Source organism: Venturia canescens, chromosome 3 (genome assembly GCF_019457755.1).
Source record: "Venturia canescens isolate UGA chromosome 3, ASM1945775v1, whole genome shotgun sequence".
Classification (NCBI taxonomy): domain Eukaryota; kingdom Metazoa; phylum Arthropoda; class Insecta; order Hymenoptera; family Ichneumonidae; genus Venturia; species Venturia canescens.
Genome location: NC_057423.1, coordinates 22983219 through 23009829, shown reverse-complemented (window position 1 = coordinate 23009829; position 26611 = coordinate 22983219). Strand labels below are relative to the sequence as shown.

Below are 26611 nucleotides of genomic sequence, written 5' to 3'. Positions count from 1 at the left end.
CGAGCGGTCAACTCCCCATAATAAATTTCGATGAATTTATTGTTGGAGCGGGTAGTGTGAAGAAGCGTCATGGAAACTTACTACCTAACAGCATTCGAGCCGTATTTTGTGGCCCATCGAATTGTGGAAAAACGAATGCCTTACTCACGCTCCTAATACATCCAAATGGTTTGAGATTTGAGAATATATATCTATATTCGAAATCGTTGAAGCAGTCAAAATACCGATTGCTCGAGCGAATGCTTAAACCTGTGGAAGGAGTGGAATTTTTTCAATTTAACGAGCATGAACAAGTTGTGACACCTAGTGAAGCTCACCCAAACTCCATATTCATCTTTGACGATATAGCGTGTGAGAAACAGGACAATGTGAGAGCATTTTTTTCCATAGGAAGACACGAGATTGTGGATAGTTTTTATCTCTGTCAGACGTATACTCGTATTCCGAAACATCTTGTGAGAGACAATGCAAATTTTATAGTGCTATTCAAGCAAGATGATATGAACCTCAAGCATGTAAATAATGGTCATGTTAATACGGATATGACTTATGCAAGTTTCAAAAAAATGTGTGTCAAGTGTTGGAAATCGGACAAGTATGGATTCATCACGATTGACAAGGACAGTGAATTGAATGCTGGAAGATATAGAAGGGGATTTGATTCTTTCCGCACTGTCGATGATGATGATAAATAATTGTTCCCCTGGATTTTACAAGATAGTCTAAAGTCTGACTTACTCGTGTCAACATGAAACGCAAAGAACTTTTAAAGAAGACGTCTGTATTGAGTGAACTTGCCAAGGCGAGTGATGCAATCAGACGAAAACATCGAATGTTGAAAAGTGGACGTGGTAGTGCTCAGCAGAAAATGCAAGATGTGTTTAAACCAATTGTTGAACCGTTAGAAGAACTAGTTTCATATACGAAAAAACCTAAAATTAAGAATGAACGTGTAAATGTTAAAAAGGAGGAGGAGGAGGAGGAAGAGTCTCCAAATTTTGGAGAAAATAGCATGAAACAAGATATTTCTCTCAAAGATGATATTTGGCATGATGCACTTACTGACGAGAATGTCGGTGTACCCTTATCTAAAAATAGTGATAATGATATTCATGAATATATCAATGATGATGAGGACGATGATAATTTGGAATCATCTGGAGATGTTGATAATTTGATATGTGAATGTCGTGAATTTGATACGGGTTTACTACGTAGTAATAACACATCAAGATTAGATGGCGTGTATGGAGTACGAAATCTCGCTCAAAACAGATTAATGATTGGTGATTCACCAATTCATTTCGAACTCGATCATATAGTGGTTGGAGATGAAAAGTATCCCAAAAGTGTTGGCTTGGTGGAACTGTTGTTTAAAAAAGAGCCCGAACTCAAATATGTAACACCAAATGACTTGGAGAAATATCAGAAAATTGTCATCACAACGAATGCTCATAAAAAATTTTATAAACGCACGGGTGCAGTACGTCAGGATAAGAATAGTAAATTTAAAAATTATATATCCCAAATGCTCGGTAGCAACGATAAGAAAGGTGGTGCTCTGCCTCAGTATAAGGTAGCACGAAAGCATACCTCTGTCGACTATGTTCATTGGGATGATCCGAATGAACTAGTGCATCGTCTTCTTTTGTTGCTCGCATCGCAAGCTGCTGGAAATTCATCACATTCGAATGAAATTATATCGATTATCGAGGAATTGCGTGAAGCTGAAATTATTTTTTAACGTGTGAGAGCTTGCTTTCATCCACATTCCCAACATGAGCGTCGATGTGTTTGGACGAAAGTTGAGTAGACGTGGTGCAGGTCCTCCCGGTGAACCAGGTGTTGGATTCAAAATTACATCGGACGGTCATTACGACTTGGAATGAAAACGACTGAGCAGCGTTAGTGAGCCAGTAAATGCTCGAGATGTTGTAACACTCGGTACATTAAGTAAACACATTCATTCTATAACTCATAGTGTGACTCATACAACGAATCAAAAGTGCGAATCGAATGTGGTTGCTGCAGAAAAGCGTGTAAGAACCGAGCTCGCCTATCTCCGTGAAAAAATTGATAATACAACGAGAGAAATCTCAGAACTTCGTGATGATATGAAGCTTTTAAGAGATCATATACCTAATCATAAGTCAGTGAAAAGTCCTCCAGACTCTTATTTTCTGTAATTGATGAGGACCGTAGGGGAGAAGAAGAAATGAGTGAAAAAAAGCTTGCGGTGGTTGAAGAACTGCATAAGCCAGCTCGGCGAAATTATCCACGTCGACATGTGGATATACGTGGCCTGGATGAGACTTGGCAAGCTGATCGTGTAGATATGTCTGCATATGCATAACACAACTCCAACCATAAATTTCTCCTCACCGTCATCGATATATTCTCCAAATTCGCCTGGGCCGTACCGTTGAAGAGTAAAAGTGGAAAAGATGTGACCGCTGCAATGGAGTCGATTCTCAGTAAAGGACGCATACCGAAAAATCTTCACGTCGATCGAGGAAAAGAATTTTATAATACGAACTATAAGGCTTTGATGAAAAAGTATAATATACACTTGTATTCTATATTTAGCAACTTGAAAGCATCAATTTGTGAGCGCTTCAATCGTACACTTAAGAATAAAATATCGATTCAATTTAGTTTTCGCGGAAACTGGAAATGGATCGATATTCTCGATACATTAATTATAAAATATAATGATACATTACATAGTACGATAAAAATGATACCGAAAGATGTGAAAACTGCAAATGAAAAACTCCTGTTGCGTAATGTATACAATACATCAGAAGTTGGAAACCAAGCAAAATTTAAAATCGGCGATAAAGTGTGCATAAGTAAATTTAAGAATGTATTCGAAAAAGGTTATACACCAAACTGGACAACTGAAATATTTACAATATATCGAGTTAGAAAAACTAATCCAGTTACTTATAATATAAAAGATCATCAAGATGAGCCCATCGCCGGTGGTTTCTACGAGCAAGAGCTGCTTCGAGCCAAATATCCCGATATATATCTCATTGAAAAAGTATTGAAGAAGCGTGGCAGTCAGTTGTTTGTAAAATGGCTAGGTTTCGACAATACACACAATAGTTGGATAAGTAAAAATGATTTGTAAGCAATAAAGATAAAAAAATTTCAAATTCTGATTTATTTTTACGACCTTTCCCCAACTAAGTTCTCCGCACGAAAAGCAGATTGAAGGAAAAAGAATGTCAGATTTTCACAAAAAAAAAATTTATTTTACATCAATTACAAAATATAATTACAAATGTACAAGTTTTTGAGGAAAAGTCCTCTCTTACAGAATTTTTATTACAGATCAATGTTGAGAATAAGTTCTCACTCTCACAATTTTTTTCACGCTCAATGTACAAATATACTCTCAATCTCTAACACTCATAAGCATACATTCGCATTTACAATGATCTATGCGTCCATAGCTTCTGAAAATTCGGGAATACTGCTAATGGCCCCATGGCAACGTGTCTATCGTTCCAGATATAACATACCGCTTGTCATCGTGTGGACTTAGAGCAATTTTAGTCTCCGTGATGGTATAGACTGTAACGAGATTTTTCCCCGCAAAGGGTCCAACCTGTCCCTTCTCGACTCACCTGACCCGCTAAAGGGTGGCGGCGTACCGGCGAGGTCGGGCTGGGCGCCAGGTACCGAGGTACTGTCGGAATACCGACTTATTTTTCACCCTACCTCGCCCAATACGACCTTCCGAGCCACCCGACACAGGTGACCGAGGACGGTCCGGCTACTCAGCTCCAACTGAGGTACGAAGTGGTAGAGGGGCTGGCCCAAGATGAGAGTAACAACACGGGGTAACATAAAAGGTCCAAAAGAGATACTCAACGCGTAATTATTTCAACTTAAAAATGCGGTTTATTAGTCGGAGGTAGTCGTGACTCGCAAACAATAATACAGGAAATAAGAACAAAATTGGCTCCGAGCGAATCGGTAAACAAAATAATAAAGAAACGAGATCGGCTATCGGATCAGCCGTACACGAGGAAAGAAGTTCCGCTAAAGAAAATCCGGAGTCGCCGCTGCGAGGTAGTCCAAGCTGGATAGGTAAGCAGCGGCGCGTCGTGGCTTGTAGGCAACTTGACGCCTCCATTTACACAAAATTAATATGACATAATGACGCAATAATCGCACGCGAGAGAAATAAATCGCGATAGCGAAAGTCTGGAATCACCGCTGCGAGGTAGTCCGAAACGGATAGGTAAGCAGCGGTGCGTCGTGGCTTGTAGGCAACTTGACGAATTCCATTTACAACAGAAAATATAATAACGTAATAATCGCACACGAAATAATCAAACCCGATAAAGAAAAATATGGAATCACCGCTGCGAGGTAGTCCGAAACGGATAGGTAAGCAGCGGTACGTCGTGGCTTGTACGCAACTTGACGAATTCCATTTACAACAGAAAATATAATAACGTAATAATCGCACACGAAATAATTAAACCCGATAAAGAAAAATATGGAATCACCGCTGCGAGGTAGTCCGAAACGGATAGGTAAGCAGCGGTGCGTCGTGGCTTGTAGGCAACTTGACGAATTCCATTTACAACAGAAAATATAATAACGTAATAATCGCACACGAAATAATCAAACCCGATAAAGAAAAATATGGAATCACCGCTGCGAGGTAGTCCGAAACGGATAGGTAAGCAGCGGCACGTCGTGGCTTGTAGGCAACTTGACGGATTCCATTTACAACAGAAAATATAATAACGTAATAATCGTGCGCAAAAGAATAAATCCCGACGAGGTAATAATGTTTCGCCAGGGATTCTCGACCACGGAAAATATAGAACAGAATACGCCGGAGCATAAGATAACGAAATCGGCTTGGAGATAGCCCGCGCGGCGAGCGCGAAGCGCCAGAAAAAAGGTAAACACGCGAGGACCACGCTGGCCTTGAGCGCGCGCTGAGAGAGAGACTGAGGCGAACCCGGTGGTTCGCAAACACGATATTACAAAATCGGGGAAAAGTACGACGCAATATTCATCGTACCATACCCGCAAAATTCTCACACAAAATATTTGAATAGTATTGAAGTAATTAAGAATAAAGGGGGACCGATTCGGATCGTGATTGTCCTCCCCCGTGATTCTCCAAACTCATAATTATTGCCACGCGGAGATGAACGCGAGACTATCGCAACAGATCATGATCGCGTGGCTTGCCAAAGAAAATATAACAAACGCCACAGTAATTCTAGAGGAAACGACAAATAATTGGAGAATCACGGGGTCGAACACGACAATGGAGAAAAAGAGGAACGAGCTCACCGAGAGTTCCTCCGAATCAGCCAAGACCAGCAAGGTAATCCAAAAGGGCACTTACACTTGACTCACGGCACCGATTATCGATCGTAGACTGGTGATCCCTCGCCTCGTTCGTAGGCAAGAGCTCCCGAATTCGCGCTATCTCCATCACTCATTACCCCCCACGAAGGGCCACGCGCCCGCGTCCCAGCACTGGATTATTCTCTATTTCTCTCGTTCTCACGCCTCACGTGGTATTTCGGAGTTCTTTGCGTATTGCGTTGGAATGTTATCCCCACTCCGATCCAGCGAACGAGGATCGATGTGGCTGATACGGTTCTCAAACCCCGCGCTCGAGTACAGGTCCTTCCAAATGATCGTTCCTTGGTCGCCTTCCTCTAGGGCCATCCGGCGTTCGTCTCCGGAAAGAGGGGAGGCCTCCCTCGTGAATCCAAGCGTCCCTGAATCCACGGTGGGCCCACTCTTAAACCACCAGGAAATTCAGCACCTCCAACTCGGAAACGAACCCGAACCCCATTAGACGAGGCGCCGATTTGACTCGGACCGCGGTTCCCAAGGATACGATGGTGGGGTTGCAACTCTTGATTGCTACGGTAGGAGGACTAGCGGGCGGCCACTGACAATGGGCCTTTTTCCGGCGCTAGTCCTTGACACCCACTCACAGATTTCGATGACTAAACCCGGAATACGGATCCGCACTCGAGCACGCGATTTAACCCAGAAAGATATTTTTACGAACGGTGCTGAAACGCTAGCGCGTTTTCCGCGCGAGGGCAACGACGTGGGGTGAAATGGGCCAAAGTGCAATAACAAGAAAATTATACGATTCAATTATTAGGCTCTAACTCTCTCAGTCTCCTCTCTCGACACACTCTCGACCGCGTTCACACGTTTTCGCGGGTTACGTGATGAAATTACATGCGTTTCGCCGAAGAGACAGAATCATACTTAATAAACTAAAACCAACTAAAATACTTCGCCTCTGCGCCAGTTGAGTCCCCGATCGTTCCAGCCCCGTGAGTCGGCGTGCGTCGGTCAAGTAGGACCGTAAATCCGGTCCACTGGTCGACACGGAACCGTACGAGTGGCGTGGCTCAAAATGTCACGTCACAAGACATTGTGTAATGTAGAGCGAATTGAAGATTGAGAACGTTTCATCTCGATCTGCTGATTAAGGCATGTCACGTAATCCTCAAATCTTATGGTTCTCGCAACAACATTACTTTTTACTCCTTTTGCTTTTTTAACATCGTTCTTACCTTCAACTCGCGTCGCATACATCTTCGATCTAAGTCCAACGAATTCAGTCATTATGGCCCCATTGTTTTCATCTTTCATGAGACCCGGGACCTTTTTGTTGACTAGCGGTATACCATAGATGTTGTCATGGGGATAGTCGCTGGTGTCATATTTGTCGAGATTACATTTCATGTCCTCGTACACGTCTTCACATTCAATATGGTAAATTAAACTATCAGTATCCGTATACATGACTTTACATTTATCCCAGTACATCGGCATCATGAACTCGTGGTGAAATTCATATAAACAAGTTTTTGAAATATCTAAACTAGACATGCCAACATATATCGGTTTGTTAAATTTCACTTGGAGATTTCGCAACTCTACAACGATTAAATTTTCCACAAAAATACTTCGACTGTGAAAGTTAGGTTTAGCAATCATAGCTTCTGCTCCGTATCGACCTGCCCATTCCGTTAACAGTTTTACTTGGACGTGACTACGAACATCCTCCATGGTTTTTCCAAACACAGCATTATTCATTAATTTGAATAGATTTTTTTCAAAAACATTTTTGGCACGTGTACGAAACTGTGTATTCCAATCGATGTATGTTTTGAGCCAGGAAGATTGCTTAAACTTTAAGACTCTGTGTATTTTAGTAATTTTCAAACCATGTTTTAAACACTGCTGTAATGCACGTTAGTGTATGACATATCGTTTTTTCGCATTCACCGTTGCAAGAAGCTTCTCCTGTTTGGTGCCCGGAGATTTGTCATGCGTTGGACAAAATGGCAAATCACTATGTGCATCGTGCAAGTGTTTCGGATATTCCAGATCAACCTCAAGTATATAACCAATTTCAGAGTCTAATGGTAGATTTTCAATGTTGAAGTTTGCCACATCTTCCATCCATTCAAAATCTGCATAAGGCAAAGGTTGACTCATTGCCCGTCCATACAAATTGTTAACATCGAAATACATTAAATATGACGATGGAATAGATGGGTCATACGAGTTCATGTACTTGTTATTGGCACGGGCATGTCTTTTGGAGCATTGACTAAGACCACCTCGAATACCTCTCTCCACGAACAATACCATATCAATGTCTGTGAGCAATTCAAACTTTACTTTGGTATATTTCATCATGGCATCCCAGGTATATCCGGGGAGAGTGTAGTAAAATGCAGGGTCAAGACCATAACTTTTCAGGCAAGTATAGAAGAAATTCTCAAAAATATCGGCTAATAGTAATACGTCAGTCTTCAAGTATAAATCGCTGTATTCGCCGAGCATTCGCGTTGAAAATCGTTCCCACACATTTTTCGCATGTGCATACTCCTTCTCGGAAACTGTTGAATCAGTTAAAGAGCTGTAAAATGCTTCCCGCGGTGGAAGCTCCGTTTCATCCAACTTTTCAAAACTATCAATATACTCGTACGGGAAGACACCTTTCCATGTCAATAAATGAAAATCGTTTACATCTTGGAATTGTGATTTTAACGTCGCGAGTTTATCTGCAGTTAGGAATGATGCTAGTTTATCGAGACTTGTATTGAGAAATCTGAAAGAGTCGATGAAACGTAATTTTATATTTTTTCGCGTGTCTTTAGATGTTTGAACAGTTTTCGAAAAGGAGATGTACTTTTCTTTTGTTGTCGGGAGCAAATCGATTTTCTCCGCGAACGCAGTCGCAACTTCTTTTATGATGAAATGCGCGTCATAACCGGATAAATTATGAAAAATTATTGGCATGAAAAACGAATTCTGGTAGTTTAAATTACAATTTGAATGAGCCGGACCTCTGAATTGGCCTGTCAGATGACAATGATCGCGAACACGCTCATCACCCTCGGCAAAAGGTTTCTCGCAAATATGACACTCTTTGTCTTCCCGAAATTTTTTCCACTCTTGCGGAGTCAATGCTTTCATTGGAATATTCGTTAGTGAATGTTCCAATGAATTGAGTTCTTCTACGAACCATTCCACGCAGTCCTCATCTCGGCGCTCGTGATATCCCGACATCGAATCATCGTAAGAGCACTTTACATAATATCCAACGCTGAAGACACGATGATATTGGCTTTTATTTTTTTCCCTCTCTTCATCGCTGGTCTTCTCCAGGATACATTCGAGGTCGGCGTATACCACGAACGGGAGACGCTCCTTCCGATTGGCATTGGTAAACTCCAACCATTTGTTGTTCTCAGCTGGTAGTCGAACTGCACAATCGTTGATAACGCCACAATCCACCTCATGGAACTGCAGCTTATCAATGGTTGGGTAGTAATGAAGGCATCTATAACAATAAAAAATTTCAAATATTTACAGTATATTATCATAATCGTAAAGAAATGTATACAGTTGTATATTAAAAATACTTACCGATCACAGATGTATTTCTTGTGCCCATCAGAATTGAGTTGTAAGCCGGGATAAATTCTTGATCCACGCGAAGTGTCCAATTCCACATCCCGATACGTCTTCGATGTAAAGCAAGTTGAAGTGTTGCTCTTTCTTCTCCTTGCTCACGCGGACTGGTAAAATGACTTCCTTCTTCTCGCTATAGACATTGATTGAGAGATTATTCATCTCTCAAATTTCCTAATCTGGTCCAACGTCATAGTTGGACCAGATTGGGAAATCAACGTGGACTAATCTGGTCCACGTTGATGCCTTGAAAGTTGAATATCGTTGAATAATGTGGGTAAGAGGATGTGTGATCGCTGTTTTTTTCTGCTGGATAAAGTGCAGCAGTCATGGCCCATCCAAAACACGCATTATCCGCCGATTTCACATTTACCACCGCTCTTTTCAACTGTATACGTTTCGCCAATGAAACGTGACATCCCGCCCGCAAAGCGTTGTACTTGTTGATATTCTCAGTTAAATTTTTTATTGATGTTAATGTCCAGCCAATGTCACTCTCCTGGAACTCCTCGAGCGATTTCAGAATCGGTTCCACGACTCGCTTTCGATACCACTCACTCAAGTCCGATGTTGTGAAAAGTTCAACATTTCCCGTGTTGACACTTTTATTCGCCCGCTTATCGCCCACGGTAAACTCTCCATTAAACGAAGTGTTCACTTTTATACTATTATATTTGCGAATATGAGCCTGCACTTGTTCTTCAACAAGCTCATACGCATCCAATAGAAACTTTCGTGGGTCGATATGATCACGATTAATCACAGCACCGGTTTACAAGCGATTTTCAAATGCGCTGTCAATTTCACGCCATGTTAATCCATGATCATTTAATCCTCCTCTCCAATGTATGATGCGTTGGCGTGTTGCCTGCTTCAAACATTCGAGACGCAAGATTTGCGAAGTAACCGAGTGGTGATATCCCAGTTGTGGTCGTTTCGGTCGGACTTGCTTCTCCAACGATTCGAATCACATTGGTGTTCCTACACCAAAAATTGCTCCAACGTCCGCAGGAGAGTTGCTTGCATACGCAGCAATTGCTCGGTAGCAATGTCGACGGTGAGAGACATGATGCGCTGAACGGAATTTGACTCGAAATGTAACTGTTACGTCGTCTCAACAGAGTCTGGACCTTCCTCAAAATTGTTTCATTTTATATACGCGTTTTTTCGTTTCAGAGGTGGGGATGAGTAGGGGGGAGGAAAAATCTTGACTTTTCTGGAAACTCGAATGTGGTACTCAGGATCTAATCGAGGAAGTGCGGTTGACTTCAAAAATCCCTTCTTGCGCCTTTTTGAGAAATGCCTCTGCAGGTTAAAAAATGTTCAACACCGGACACATAAATCTGTCATTGAGCGAGTGCATCTCTGTAAAGATTTCTAGTCCAATGTGAACATTTTTTTTTTTCTCGGAAAACATTCTTCTAAACATCTCTCAAGTTAAAAGTTGGAGGGAAGGGCAGGTGCATTTTTAAAGAAATCTCATCGCCATCTCACGAATGTAAAAATATGTAATACGGGACACATCAATTTCTCATTAGGGGTCTCCTTCGTCACGGATTCCAATAATTGAGAGCACTTTTCTTCTCAACTGACTTTTATTAAAATTCCACAGGAAACATAAATCAGTCATTCGAGGGGGGCATCTACGAGTTCTTTTTATTCCTCAAATTATGCTTTGTCTATGCAATGCCGCAAACAGGACTGCTGCATCCCCTCTCCCCCTCTTCGTTACCCTGAGAACCTCCACACACCATGCAACCCCCGCAACGCGCTCCTCCGTCCCCACACCCCCCTGAGAGCATTAGAACTGGTTTTGAAAAAAGAAATCTCGTCCGAACTTGCGCCACCACACGAATGTAAAAATATGTAACACAGGACACATAAATTTGTTATTAGTGTAACATGCAAACATCTTTAGTCATGGAGTCCTATAATTGAGATCATTTTTGGTTTCAAAAGAAAATTCCGTCCGGTGCAATCTGATATACCAGAAACATAAATCAGTAGCAAAAAAAATCTTTTGTCCCAAATTGTTTGTCTCTTCAAAGTGCCCCCGCACCCCCGCTGTCCGAGAACCTTCCCCCTCCACATACCATGCAGCCCCGCAACGATCCCCGCGCTCCGCCGTCCCCGCTCCCCCCTGAGATCCCGGAGTTAGAACTGGTATAGCCTTACTACTGGCAATTTTTACTTCCCACTTATTCTTCCACCAAACGAATTCCATTCGGAATAAGAACTAACCTATACTATTATTAAGAACATTAAACTAATAATGAATCGCATTTCAATAAATGTTTAACCGGATTCGGCCATACAATTCCATTTTTTCATGATTGATTTTTATTTAAATAAATAGTGATGGGCCGGACAAGTACTTTTAACACATATTTAAATATAATTTGTATCGATCCAATCGACGTCGAATTTTGGGAATAATACCAGAGGATCCTGAAAGTCTGAGAAGAATTGATTTTCTTATAAGTCTCTGCCACCATAGAGTAACATATGACTAGCTTTCATGTAATTTTTTTGAATTTAAAAGCTTCTTAGAAGAATTTAATAATGTCAAAATTTGGAGTTACTATTGAAATACTTGTCTACCGATTCATATCATAAATTTTAGTGCCTAAATTTAGTGCTTATTATAATTTTAGTGCTAAATTTAGAGCATAAATTTAGTGATATCATAAATTCAAGTGGTAACTTTTTTCAATTCATTAGAAAATACTTGGCCTCGAATTGATATAATAAATTTTAATGCCGCACGTAAATTAGATGGAATTTTTTTCAGTTGATTTAGCTGTTCGAATCTAATAAGAAGAATGAGGCATCGGTTTCCAATATGATTTCAAGCGCGATTTTTTCTTTTTTACTTGTTATTTGATTCTTTTGACACTTTAAAAAATAGATACTGTAACGAAACGCTCTCGCCGACCTTGCCTGAACGCCGCCACACGTCGGTTCGAGCAACCTTAATAATAAGGAGCAGATATGAAGGAAACGCGGACACCGTGAATTTTGTGAAAAAAATAAAATAATCGATTTTATTCAATTTAGATCGATATTCAACAAAAGTAAAGAAGATTTAGCGCTTTGGCTCGCGGAAAATAAAATTTGTATTTTTATTTTAATATTGGCTTGCTTTGTTTCATCGGATCTGGCGAGAAAAAGACCCGAAAGACCCGAAAACGTTGCAAATTCTCTGTCTGAGATAATTTTTAATTTTTCAATTTTCGGAATTTAATTGTACAAAAATAATAATTAGAAATAAAACAATCTTAAATTAAATGGTCGCGTTCGTTCTAATCTTTCGTTACGCCTCGAACTAAAAAACCTCTCGATTCGATGCTTCGTGCTATTAGACGCGGTTTTTCCGATGTCCTGTTACGCTCGCTTTTAAAATCAAATAAGAGTATTTCTCACTTTTACAATTCTTATTTCCTTTTTTTGATCCGATATAAATTCTAGTATTATCTATCGCCTCTTGGATGGTTATTTTCTAAATCGGTCTAGATCTCCCTACCTGGACCACCTCGGACAATGTTTTTCAAATGAGAATTTAATTTTTGATAATAGGATAAATTTTGATCCTCCTCAGCAATAAGAGAAAAATAAAATGTGAAACGGTAGGAAGTAGACCGCGGGCTATGGGATCGAAACGTCGCCGTATCTTTCCGAGAGTCCAAGCATCTACAGGGTAAAGGTAACTTCCCGTCCACGTGTTATGGGATCGAGACGTCACCGAATCGATCCGAGAACTCCGTGCAACGGAAAGCCGGAAATTTTTTTTAGAGGTTCGGTGCGGACCCTGGATTATGGGATCGAGACGTCGCCGAGTCGATCCGAGAGTCCGCGCTACGGGAACCCCAGAAATTTTGAGGATAGGTTTATTATTATTGAGGCTGATGTAGAGGTGAACTGAGAGAGGTCCGAGTTAATTCTTTAGCCAGGGAGAATTGTCTCCCGAATGAGTCGAGCAGCGCTTCTTATACCCGTGTCGCCACAACAAAATTCTCGAGCGCCGAGAATCTCCGTTTTCGCTCGGTTCTGCGCACCTTTCTGTAACGCCTACTCTGATTGGCTCAATGCCATAATTCACGCTCGCCCGTTGGTCGAGCGGGCTAACATACGATGCGCGGACTACCGCTTTTTATGTTTTTCAGCATATTTCGATTTTTAACAATAAAAACCTGAATTTGATCAATTGTTATTTAATTTAATCTTTGATTTGGCGTTATTACTTTGTTTAATCTGATTCAAATAATTATAATCGCTAAAAGTCACGTACGCGTCCTATAGCCCATCAACGCTCTGCCCGCGCATGCGTCGTAGTCGATTTTTACATTTTTTATTGTAATTGGATTTTACATTATTAATTTGACTTGTGATCATTTTTCTTAAACTCGTGTTATTTTTCTGAAAATTTTGATAGTAATTACGTGCTCGGGCGACTTGAAATAACAAAATGCAAAAGGAATTAATTTCCAAAAAATATAGCGCGGCGAAGTTCAGAGCGGTGCCGGTAGCTCCACTCGGGCTCATGCCTACCGGCCTAAGATGGCCGCCACCTGTCAATAACGACGAGCGTGGTCGTCGCGATGTTTTGTCCGCGATCTAAAGATCACGAAGTTTCGTTAGTTTCGACGGGCTCGGGCCGTCGCGCGAGTGTTTCGTCACAATACAGATTAGTTTTTGTTTTAATATAATGTTTTTTCAAGATTTGTGTAATTTTTTTCGAATTGTTCTGTATTTTTTTTATAGAATAGTTTTTTTACAATTTTTTTTTAAGTTTTTTTTTATGGATGGAATTATCAGCAAACGAGGGACCATCAATGGACTTGTCCCAACCTTTTTTTTCCTAGGGGATATGTTTTTCGGCTTGTAAATTTGGTTTCCACGAAATGAGACCTATTTTTCGTCAAAATTATTCTGGAAATATTTCGTCACAGGTCTGTTCTTGGACTTTAGCGATTTTTCCCCTCGTACTCTAATATTTTTTTTCAATTAGGAACCCAAGAGTACGGTTTTTTTCGTAAAAATTGTTCTGGAAATATTTCGATATAGGTTTGTTCTTGGACATTGATGATTTTGCCCCTGAACTTCTAATATGTTTTGTCCATTGGGAACTTAAGAGCATGGAGCAATGCGTGTTGCGGGCCGAGATATAATTTTCGGCTTATAACGTTAGAAAAAAGAAAGGAAAAGAGAAAAGATAGATCAAATTCAAGACACAACAAATCCAACAAAATTAGCCATTTTTAAATGTCGCTTGAGCATTCTGAATCTAGACATTTTCGTGTCACCCGAAACGTGCCCCCGATAAAATATATTTTCAAAGTTTGCAAGTGGCCACTGAGATCAAAAGGCCAAACGTGCCTTTTTAAATGTACGGAAACTTGAAAAAACAAATCGAAATTTTTCGAAAATTTTGGTTATTTTTTCTTTCTTTGTTTTTTAAATTTCGGCGATATTTGATGTGAAGTTGTAATAAAAGTGAACGAAAAGTCGTCTTTTTCATTTTACTAATGCTTGTGTCATTAGAGGCCCAGTAGTCGTGTTCCTTTAATGTTTTGCAAAACTTTAATCTCTCGGGGCAGAAAAACGGTTCGCCCAATCAACTTGCAAATTGGTAGAGTTATCGAGCTATAAAAATGATGCTTCACATGAGTGATTTCATTGATATTCGTAAATTTGCAGTCGATTTTCTGAACAGCTGTAAAAAACCATTTTTTTACTTTTTTTCAAATGAATATTGAGAATAGAACAATAGGAATTTCTTCATGATTAAGGTAAGCATTTCATAGTGCGTTCATTCAAGTTTCCAAAACCGTCCTTGGAATTACTGTGCGATGGTTTTTCGCTGAGATATCAATGATTCAATACGAAAATATCTTTTTTTATTCAACCATCAGTATCTCCGGAATAAAAAATCGTACGGAGACTTCTAAAAAACGAAATTGAAGGTCAATGAACAAGCTACTCGATGCTTATATTAATTTGGGTTGCAAAATTTTTTTCAATACTGTGCACACTGGGGAAAAATATTAAAAAATATGCAGATATTTTCTCTCGAGATATTTCATGAAATTCCTCAGTATCCACAATTTGTGAGTAAAAAATGGCCGGATATTTTCAAAGTCAAAGAACAAAGCTTAAAAATGCTTCTTTATTTATCGTGATATGACTATTTTTGACTGAGATACAGCCTTTCAAGTATTGGGAATAAATTGACGGAAATTTCTTGTTCCTTTAATTTTTTTCAAGTAGTGTATAACCTACATTATTACACATGATATATAATCACGCAACTGACGATATATTTACACTGGACAATATTCCGCGCACTCTGGTTTAATTGAAAGATTATCTCAGTTGACACTTATTTCTAATCGAACGAAATAATGAAATCTTGAAAAGTTTCGTTGACATATGCATCGCGCATTTCTTTTTATTTTTTATTTTCACACACAGATCACAGTCTACATTTACGCGGCCGCTTTTATACCGGTTTAGTATAACACAAGTTTTAGTAAAATAAATATTAATTAGCACTTCGTTGGATGACGCGAAAATTATTTTAATTTTCCCGCACGCACTTCATAACATCATAACCCCAAACGTCAACATGACGTGAAACTTCGGCTGGTGACTTTCAAGTGCTTTCAAGCTCTCGAGCTCCTTAGCTGTCCGCCAAACTTCCTTGCTCTTTTTCTTGAATGTCATTGGCCCAAAAATTCTCTCACCCTTCATTGGTTGCAACAAAAATTCTCTCACCAGGGATTGGTGATCATGGGGGTCAATGTTTGTAGCAGTTGGAGTACGCGTGTACAGATCCAGCAAACGTCACAGAGCAACAAAGGTTTCTCGAATGATTCTGCAATTATTAAGAGATTATCATCTGTTTTTATGCTAGCTCGGGTTATAAACTTAAAACAGTTTACGCGTACAAGTGCATGCATTGTATCTATACGATGAACTACACAAATTCATTTTCAACATTACACACAAGCTTGGCGTGCATGGTTTTCAATCGGAAGCTCGGGAAGAGACAATTGTTCAAATTTACTATGAAAACAATAATTAATTAGAATTGTATGAACGAGTGTGGAAAAAACCGATCCCCCAATAAAATAAGAGGGGCCCTGTTATATAATGATTTGGTAAACAATACAGATGGGTGAAATTTGTGGATAAAATTGAACAATTAAACGAACGGATAAAGAAATGAAATCAATCAATCCCTTTATATGCCTTTATCTTGTACGGATAGATACGGCCATTCTTTCATGCCCATACGCATTTTAATTTATCCACGGGTCACTTTCACTCGTTTGTCCGTACACTCTTTTTTTTACCAAAAGGGCAGATGATTGGATGAATTACACAAGTATTGAAATGGATGAACAAAGAAGTAAGCTGTGTAAACATTGATTTGAGAAAAGAAAACGCGTTGAATACGAAACATTTGGAGTAATGAATTTATCAGTCAAACTAGTCAAGAATAGATATTTTTCTTTGTATACACAGCACGGGATCTCACGTCGAACTACTCAATAAAATAGTTGGATGGAAAAGGGATGGCAAATTAAAAAAAAATTACATGAGAGGATCATCAAGTTTTCTTCAAATATATGGACCGATGAGGCATTCCTTCGCCGAGCTTCCGATTGAAAACCATGCACGCCAAGATTGTGTGTAATGTTGAAAATGAATTTGTGTAGTTCATCGTACAGATACAATGCATGCACTTGTACGCGTAAACTGTTTTAAGTTTATAACCCGAGCTAGCATAAAAACAGATGATAATCTCTTAATAATTGCAGAATCATTCGAGAAACCTTTGTTGCTCTGTGACGCAATGGGATGATATTTTCATTTTCTATTCCTTTTTTTGAAAAGCTCCACTTGTTTACTTGGAAAAATGATTTTTGAAACTATCTTCTTCTCATTCATGGATTCCATGTTGACATGGATACTCTCAATGGTTTGCAATGTCCAAGGAGATGTTTCCATGGTATTCAATGTCTAAGACCACAGCTTTATGGTTATTGGTGTCCAGTGATATTTTTTCATGGTCTTCTGTAACGTCTGAACCTGCCTCGTCAATGCAAACTATTAAATCGCAGATCTAGATATCGATAACTATGAGGAAATATATCGTAAACCATTGCACCGTTTACCTAAATATCGGGAAATATAAAATTGTCGAATATATATTGACAAATACGAAGGCATCCACCTAGACATCGAAAACCCTATAGTCGCCAAACTAGACATCGAAAACTATAGAGCCGACGACCTAGATATCGAAAACCTTAGAAAAACTCACCACACTATCGGAAACTATGGAGCCATTGACTTTCATATCGGGAACCATGGACAAATTCATCTTAACATCGGAAACTATGGAGCTATCGACCGGGATAGTGAAAACTATGAAGTCGTCAACCTAGTCCACGAAAACAATGGGAAAACATACCTGGACATTGAAAACTATGGAGCCGTTGATCTAGACCTCGAAAAGCATGAAAAAACATATCAGGACGACGAAAGCCATGGAGAAATATACCTAGCCATCGAAAACCATGGAGCTGTCGACGTAGACATCGAAAACAATGGAACCGTCGACCTAGACCATGAAAACCATGGAGAACCGTAACCAAACATCGAAAACTATGGAATTGTTGACTTAGCATCAAAAGCCATGACGGAATATACCTGGACCACGAAAACCATGAAGGAACATACGTAGACATTTAAAACTATGAAGAAATATACCTGGACATCCAAAACGATGGAGGAATATACCTAGACATTGAAAAATGTGTAGACACATACCTAGACATCGAAAAGTATGGAGTCATCGACCTAGATCACGGAAATGATGAAGAAATATACCTAGAGAACAAAAACTATGGAAACTCAGACCTAGCCATCGAAAACTGTGGAACCATCAACTTAGACCACGAAAACCATGGAGAAACATACCCAGACATCGAAAACCATGGAGGAATATACCTAAACCACGAAAACCATGATGAAACATGCCTAGACATTGAAAACCATGGAGTAATATACCTGGACGACGAAAAACATGGAGGAATATACCCGGACCACGAAAACCATGAAGGAACATGGTTTTCGTGGACCTTTATACTTGGTCATTGAAAACTGTGGAGCCGTCGACGTCGACTGCGAAAACCATGAAGAAACATACCTAGACCACGAAAACCATGGAAGAATCTACGTAGACCACGAAAACCATAGAAAAACATATCCATACATCGAAAACCATGGAGGAATATACCTGAACCACGAAAACCATGTAGGAACATATCCAGACATCAAAAACCATGAAGGAATATACCTAGACATCAAAACCCATGGAGGAATTATCCTAGACCACGAAAACCATGAAGAAACATACCTAGACATTGAAAACCATGGAGGAATATACCTAGACATCGAAACCCATGGAGGAATCTACCTAGACCACGAAAACCATGGAGCAATATACCTAAACCACGAAAACCATGGAGAAACATATTCATACATCGAAAACCATGGAGGAATATACCTGGACCACGAAAACCATGAAGGAACGTGTCCAGACATTCAAAACCATGAAGGAATATACCTAGACATCAAAACCCATGGAGGAATTATCCTAGACCACGAAACCATGGAGAAGCATACTTGGACATCGAAAACTGTGGAGCCGTCGACCTCGACCGCGAAAACCATGATAAAACATGGCTAGACATTGAAAACCATAGAGGAATATACCTAGACATCGAAACCCATGGAGGAATTATCCTCGACCACGAAAACCCGAGAGAAACATACCTGGACATCGAAAACTGTGGAGCCGTCGACCCCGACTGCGAAAACCATGAAGAAACATACCCAGACCACGAAAACCATGGAGAAACATATCCAGCCATCGAAAACCATGGAGGAATATACCTGAACCACGAAAACCATGATGAAACATGCCTCGACATTGAAAACCATGGAGGAATATACCTAGACATCGAAACCCATGGAGGAATCTACCTAGACCACGAAAACCATGGAGCAATGTACCTAGACCACGAAAACCATGGAGAAACATATCCATACATCGAAAACCATGGAGGAATATACCTGGACCACGAAAACCATGAAGGAACATGTCCAGACATTCAAAACCATGAAGGAATATACCTAGACATCAAAACCCATGGAGAAATTATCCTAGACCACGAAACCATGGAGAAGCATACTTGGACATCAAAAACTGTGGAGCCGTCGACTTCGACCGCGAAAACTATGGAGAAATATACCTTAGACATCAAGAACTATGGAGAAATACACCTGGACATTAAAAACTATGGAGAAATACACCTGCACATTAGAAACCATAGTGGAATATACCTAGACATTGAAACCCATAGAGGAATTATCCGAGACCACGAAAACCATGGAGAAACATACCTGGACATCGAAACCTGTGGAGCCGTCAACCTCGATCGCGAAAACCATGGAGGAATATACATCAAGAACTATAGAGAAATACACGTGGACATGAAAAACTATGGAGAAATACACTCGTACATCAGAAACCATGGAGGAATATACCTAGACACAGAAATCCATGGAGGAATTATCCGAAACCATGAACATCGCTTTTTTTATTAAATTAGTGCAATTACGTAAAAATTACTTGAAGATAATTCTCTCAATTCCCTCTGCATGGATACTTGTGATCCATAAGTTCTAGACAAGCACTGATTATTATTGGGATGAACAATTTAAACGGAAAGTGATGGGCCGCACAAGTACTTTTAACACATATTTAAACATAATTTGTATCGATCCAATCGACGTCGAATTTTGTGAATAATACCAGAGGATCCTGAAAGTCTGAGAAGAATTGATTTTCTTATAAGTCTCTGCCACCATAGAGTAACATATGACTAGCTTTCATGTGATTTTTTTGGATTTAAAAGCTTCTTAGAAGAATTTAATAATGTCAAAATTTGAAGTTACTAATAAAATACTTGTCCATCGATTGATATCATAAATTTTAATGCTGCACGTAATGCAAGTGATAACTTTTTTGAATTCATTAGAAAATACTTGGCCTCGAATTAATATAATAAATTTTAATGCCGCACGTAAATTAGATGGAATTTTTTTCAGTTGATTTAGCTGTTCGAATCTAATAAGAAGAATGAGGCATCGGTTTCCAAAATGATTTCAAGACCGATTTTTCGGTTTTTTATTTTTTACTTGTTATTTGATTCTTTTCACACTTTAAAAAATAGATACAGATTAGTTTTTGTTTTAATATAATGTTTTTTCAAGATTTGTGAAATTTTTTTCGGATTGTTCTGTATTTTTTTTTATAAAATAATTTTTTTTACAATTTAAAAAAAAAATTTTTTTAAGTTTTTTTTATGGATGGAATTATCAGCAAACGAGGGACCATCAATGTACTTGTCCCAACCTTTTTTTTCCTAGGGGAAGTTTATGGTTTATACATATTTTATGCGCAAACCAGGAGCTGGTATTGCCCCCGCTGTGCGCCCATTCTCTGTCTCTCTCGCTCGGCGACGCAGAAGGAGAGGGGGTAGCCGCGTTCAGCGTAGTACGTGACGTAGAGTGTGACAAAAGTAAGAAATCGTGCAAAGGACGTAAGTCCAAATGTAAACAAGCGTAACTTACGCCCCTCTGTCTCGAAGAAAATGAAAATCCCGAAATGATGGATTTTAAATCACTAACGTTACATATCTCAGGATCTACTGGACGGATTTACTTGCAACAAAGACCAATGGAAAGAGAAAAATCGAAAAAAAATCGTCACAAATTTTCAAGTTCTTTTATGAAATGGTTTATTTGTGAGAGCCATTTGAAAATTCTGTGACGTCATAAAACCGGCATATTCGCGTATATAAGAGTAGCGGCAGGGCTCGCGTTGGCTTTTCTTTTGCGCTGCAGTTTTTCCTTTTAATACTTGGCGTCGAGCCGCTACCGCGTCTCTTGATACGTCAAATCCTGAATGTGTTAGTAACTTTTGCATAATCTTAAGCCCGTGCAAAGTTTTTTCTGAGAATTTACGACACCGATCATGTTGATTTTGGGCTCATTCGACAGAGAACTTCTTAAATAGCTAAAAGTTCAATTTTCATAGCCGTACATAACTCATGAGCTTCGCAATTAAAGAAAATCACATGCCAATTTTACCCCCACCACCGCGAATCGTTTTATTCAGAGAAAGTATAGTCTCGGCAAGAGCCTCAGGCCAGTAGACGACAGGGCTGTCAATGTACTTGTCCCGAGACTCTAGCGAGTCTCTTGATGTCTACGTCGCTACGCTCTTCTCCGCTCATGCGGAACCACACCCTTAGCACAGGATTGGGATAATGCAAGCGAGCTACAAATAAACAATGGAAACGTTCGTCAGAACGGAAATGGTGGATGTGTTGAGGGAAATTGTAAGAGAGTTTTCTGGGATTAAGGAAGAATTAATGGTCAGGAATGTGATAATGAAAAGAATTACGAGGTTGGTTGACGGCAAGTGGAGAAAAGAACGAGAAAACGGGCAAGCGAGTGGAAAAGACGGAGAGAGAGTGCGGAAACAAAAAAATATTTTTAATGAAAAAAGAAAACGAATGGAAGGGAAGAGAGGGAAGTGAGGAGCCAGGAATAATGAAGAAAGGTGAGAATGAAAGGGGAAAGAAGGAAAGTAAGAATTAGCGGAGACGAAGAAGATAATCGCGTAGCGAAGGGGAGGAGAAAATTGGTGGAGAAAAACAAAGGAGCGGAAATGGAAGAGGTAAGAAAGGAGGACGGAGGTAAGGAGATAAGAAGGGCAGAACAAGGTGAGAAAAGTAGTAAAGAGGATGGAGTGTGGAGGGGAAAATGAGTACGCGGGAGAAGAAACGAGAAGAGCGGTACATAATGATGGACGTGAGATGAAAGGAAAAGCAGAGGAAACGAAAGTAGATTAGATAAAAGTGATGGAGGAGAAGAAAGAGGAAGAAAAGAAGAAAACTGGAAACAGCGTGAGAGGAAAAGGAAATAACACAAGTAAGAAAGGGGGGGCGTGAAAAGAGCAGCATGCGAAAGGTGTAGGAGTGAAGAAAAGTAGTGAAAAGAGGGAAGGAGCAGGAAAGGAAAGAAAGAAATAGGAGGAGCGAGAGAGAGGAGGAGCAAAAAAGAACGAAATTCAGAGGAAAAAGAAGGAAATTCAGAGGTACGAAAAAACTATGCGAAAGGGTAAAAGATGACGACAGGGAAAAGTGAGGTTAGGAAAAGCGCGGAAGAGGGGCAGGGGGAGGAGGAAAGAGAAAAAATGCGGGAACAAGAGTGCCGAAGAAGAACGAGTCGGTCCGAGTCGGCGCATAACGTGCACGGAAGAGAGAGGAAAGGGAAGGAGGAAGGCAACGGAGAAAAAGAGGATGGGCTACAGTTTCAAAGCAGGCGATAGAGGAGGAAACAAAGAAGAAAAGGGCTGAAAGAGAAACGGAGAATGAATGGTGACAAGAGCTGGCTAAGAGGGAAAATAGAAAAAGTAACGTATGCTTGAGAGAGCAAGGTAAAGTAGAGAGAATTGATGTGGCAGAGGTGGAGGAAACATGTAAAAGGGGAATGTCAAGAAGAATGAAGGTAAAGAAAATCATAAAAGAGATGGAAATGAGAGATGCGAATAGGGGAACAGGCAATGGTAATCGTCTAACTACAAGTTGAGGGACAGATAAAGTTTACGGAACACGCCGGAGGTAAAACGAAAGAATGGAAAGATAGCAAAATGAGATCGGTGAGGAAGAAGATAGAAATGGGGAATCCGAAAAGGAGAAGAGAAAAGAAGAAAAGAAAGACGACAGACCTGGGTAGCAGAAGAGAGCAGACGGAAAGATTAAGGAAGGGAGAGGGAAGACTTTATGGAAACAAAATGTTCGGGAAATGTATCTGAGTTACTGTATAAAAGGACGTTGCCTAAACTGAAAAAACAAGGGCGTCCGAATATGAATAAAACATAAAACGTGAGCCTGCAAATTAAAAAATATACGAGAAGCGCACGAAATAAATAAATTTGCTTCATTCATTCCAATAGTTTTTTTTTGAAAATCAAATCATATTCAATTTTTGTTGCATATTTTTTCGGTATAATTTTTGAAATATATTTCTCGCGTTACTCGCTTTCTCTTACATATCTGCGAAACAGCATATCGTTACAGTGCATTCACTAATTATGCATTCGGTATTAATAAATTTCAAACATGTTTTCCAGCAACGAAATGTCCTCTGTCCTCTATAAATTTAAAATTTGCTGAAATATCTCGTACATACTAAAACTTACCGTATACTGGCCCATGCCATTAATAAGGAAAGTGTCAGGACGCTGTCCATTTCGACGAACCAAAGTACCAGGATAATGTTCGGCGGCAGAATCATGGAGCCAATCATTGAGGAATATGACATTATTATAATGATCAAAATCCCAGAGATTTGCATTGGGTTCGACAGTTCTAGAAGTACGGACGATCAAGGAACCATCGAGACCTTCCGCTTTGTGAAGACCAGAATGTGCATGCCAAAAATGGGTGCCCGCGTTATTTGCTTGCCATTGGTATCTGAAGGTCGAACCTTCCTGAATTGGACACTGGGTAACAAATGGAACACCGTCATAATGCTGATATCCATTTTGATAGATTCCGTGCCAATGAATTGTTATTCCACTTCCAATTACGTGATTAAGCACGTCAACGACAACGTAATCGTGTAAGCAAACTTGTATTGATGGTCCAGGATGCATCCTGTTTGCGGTAATAATTCCTGATTTTTCGAAACCATCGGCCATTATGCACTGACAATCTTCGGTTAGAATATTTGTCGAGTTCGTACGACATAAATTACAGGCAGATGACATTGTTGTATAATATTCCACCGTGAAATGATAATAACATGTCTTTGGCTCAGCGCCGAATACGCATTCACGAGCGCATTCTTCCGGGGTTGACATTGTTTTCTCTTTTCTTCTCGAATCTGTATAATCATTTAAAAATTAACTGTTATATTTGGGCTGAAATTTGAATTAACAAAGAGATTTTGATTAAAAAAATTGAATACAAGAATGACTAATGAAAAAATGTTGAGTCAAAATGTTAAGGTTCGAGCATACTTTGTTTCCGAGAAAAAAATTACAAAAGATTCTCAAAATTAACACGGTCCCGTATGGGTTTCAGTGGTTTTCCCGTCTTTATATACTTTGCAAAAGTAAATGTAACGCCAAGTATTAAAAGTCAGTATCTTAAGTTGAAACAGATTTTCAAAAATTAATTTTTAAAGTGAACAAAAGGAATTTTTAAAATGAGGAATAGACAATTTAAACAGTATCTCTTCTCATTCGAAATTTCCACTCGTGTATGGGAAAATTGAATTTGCGGAATGGATAATCAAAATCGTTACTATTGCTTGCAAATAAAAAACTTTGAAAAAGTAAAAGTAACGCCAAGTGTTAAAAGTCTGTATCTTGAGTTGAAGAATATTTTCAAAAATCAATTTTCGAAGTGAACAAAAGAAGCTTTTAAAAAAAAGAATAGAAAATTTAAACAGTATCTCTCCGCATTCGAAATTTCCATTCTTACATTGGAGAATTGAACTTGCTGAATAAATAATCGAAATCGTTGCTATTGCTTGTAAAGAAAATAAAATTTTCATTGTATGAGAAGTCTTTAGTTTCTAAATTGATGGATCGAACTCGCCGAAAAATAATCTAAATCGTAATCCTTGCTTGGAGCCAAGAATCGGAAGCTTTGATTAATGCTTTCATTGGTTGGTATTATCGACCATGCACCGTTATTTGTTGCGATTGATCAGAGTTCTAACGGTTCCTGGACGTCTGTTGAGCTGCAATAACAAAACAAAAACTTGGCGTGCATAGTTAAGTAAAAAAGTGTGACGAAGAAATATCTCGTTTTTGTTATCAACAGTCGCAACATGCACGCGGAAAGTAGCAACATGATGTCATGCATTGAAAAAAAAATCATCGTTAACCGTGCCGCATTTCTTCATCATGGAATTTTATATGCATTCTTCATCCCGCTATCCTTCCCTACTCTATACTCTTTTTCTAGGTGTCTGGTTAAAAGACCCTGAAACAAAATATCCGATGCCAAAATATCCTCGAACAAAATATCCTCGGATCAAAAAATCCTCGGGTCAAAATATCTTGGTATAAAATATCCTGGGACAAAATATCCAGGAGTCAAAATATCCTAATGACGTACTATCCTTGATTTGGAAATATCCTACACTTGTAAGACCGAATGTTTTGGATATTTTTATCTCTGTTAATCAAGATAATTATTATTATTATTATTAACGAAACTATATTGGAACTTCAACCCTCCTTGAACCCTCCGTGTGTGTGTTTGGTTGTGTGCTTGTGTGTGTTGTGTGCGTGGGTGTGTGTGTGTGTTTGTCTGTATGTATGTGTGTTCTACTTCCCTGCGTGCCCGCAAATTATGGAGGGTATTGTGTCTCAAGACATTTAATTCCGGGGATATTTTGTCCTGGGACCTTTTGTCACGTAACCTTTTTCTACTACTACTCTTTTTCGGCGAGTTCGATTCATTAAGGAGTTTCGGTACAGTAAACCAAAATGCTTAGGTTATTTTGAAATTTTTTCCATATGTTCGTCGATAATGTCAAGGCTCACCTGCAAAAATTGAGATTGGTTCACAACACAGTTTTTGAGAAATACATTTTTTTTACGAATCATTTTAACACGGAATTAGATGGCACAAATCATATTTTTTTTGTCATAATTTAAAAAATGCTTACACATTAAAAAGAAAAACACCAACTTTCACGTTGTATTAAACTGATAATTGTGTCAAATTTTCAAAAAGTTTCTCTGCATAGTTTGTTAGATTTTCATAAAAACAAATTACTGAACTGCTCATTTTCCATCGACTCGCCACGGTCGAAGAAAGTAACGGCAACGTTGCATTATGTCAGGATCGGCGCGAAATTTCAAACAGTCAAGTGGAGTGGATGGATAAGGTTATGTGTATCGTATGAAACCGAACAATATTCATATTTTGTTCAGCCTCTGTCTGTTTCACTCTTTTATCATGAACAGCTTCGATCACCCATTTGCCTTTCCACCGTTTTCTTGGCACCATTACGATAATAACAAAAAAACAATTCAACACTACTGACAAAATGATCGCGAGGTTGAAACTTCGAGACCGAGGTTAGATTGCTCACACAGCTGTTCGAGAGGACCTGTCAACAGAGCAGACCGGCCACTACACGCGAAACGAAACACGACGGAGCAATACCGCGGTTGTCACGTTCGTGTCACATTTTTCGATAATTTTTAGAAATAACATAAAAAATATCTATAATATGTAAAGTAAACCATAACATTCATCATTACAGAAAATATGGATGGATACATAATTACACACATATTATTAATAATAAAACCTACTCTTAATAATTAAAAGTTAGAGTGTGGAAGTTGGCGCCCTGCTAGAATAGAACGGATTTGCCAAGCTGATGCCCCCCAAAGATAAGCTGTACCGATACTCCTTAATTTAAAAACTAAAGA

The 26611-nt window shown here is 39.3% G+C and overlaps 2 protein-coding genes across 5 annotated transcripts in view; both read right to left on the bottom strand.

Annotated features, from left to right (window-relative positions):
- The window catches only part of LOC122407504 (laccase-2-like), a 577870-nt gene that overhangs the window by 481089 nt on the left and 70170 nt on the right, over positions 1-26611 (bottom strand). For all 4 annotated transcript variants that reach the window (XM_043413765.1, XM_043413764.1, XM_043413766.1 and 1 more), the window contains exon 2: positions 23351-24036. In XM_043413765.1, coding sequence (XP_043269700.1) covers positions 23351-24036 — 686 coding nt within the window. The remainder of the gene's footprint in view (positions 1-23350; positions 24037-26611) is intronic.
- LOC122407505 (uncharacterized) lies at positions 8565-9047 on the bottom strand. The gene is made up of 2 exons (XM_043413767.1): positions 8959-9047; positions 8565-8872 (listed from the first exon to the last, which is right to left on the bottom strand). The coding sequence occupies exons 1-2, from the start codon at positions 9044-9046 to the stop codon at positions 8619-8621; spliced, it is 342 nt and encodes a 113-aa protein (XP_043269702.1). The 5' UTR covers position 9047; the 3' UTR covers positions 8565-8618.

Excerpts from the sequence above, each read along its gene's own strand:
- LOC122407505 (XM_043413767.1), bottom strand. The coding sequence starts at position 9,046 with ATGTGGAATTGGACACTTCGCGTGGATCAAGAATTTATCCCGGCTTAC. Across the intron at positions 8,873-8,958 it reads AAGAAATACATCTGTGATCG|ATGCCTTCATTACTACCCAA; the intron begins GTAAGTATTTTT and ends TTATTGTTATAG.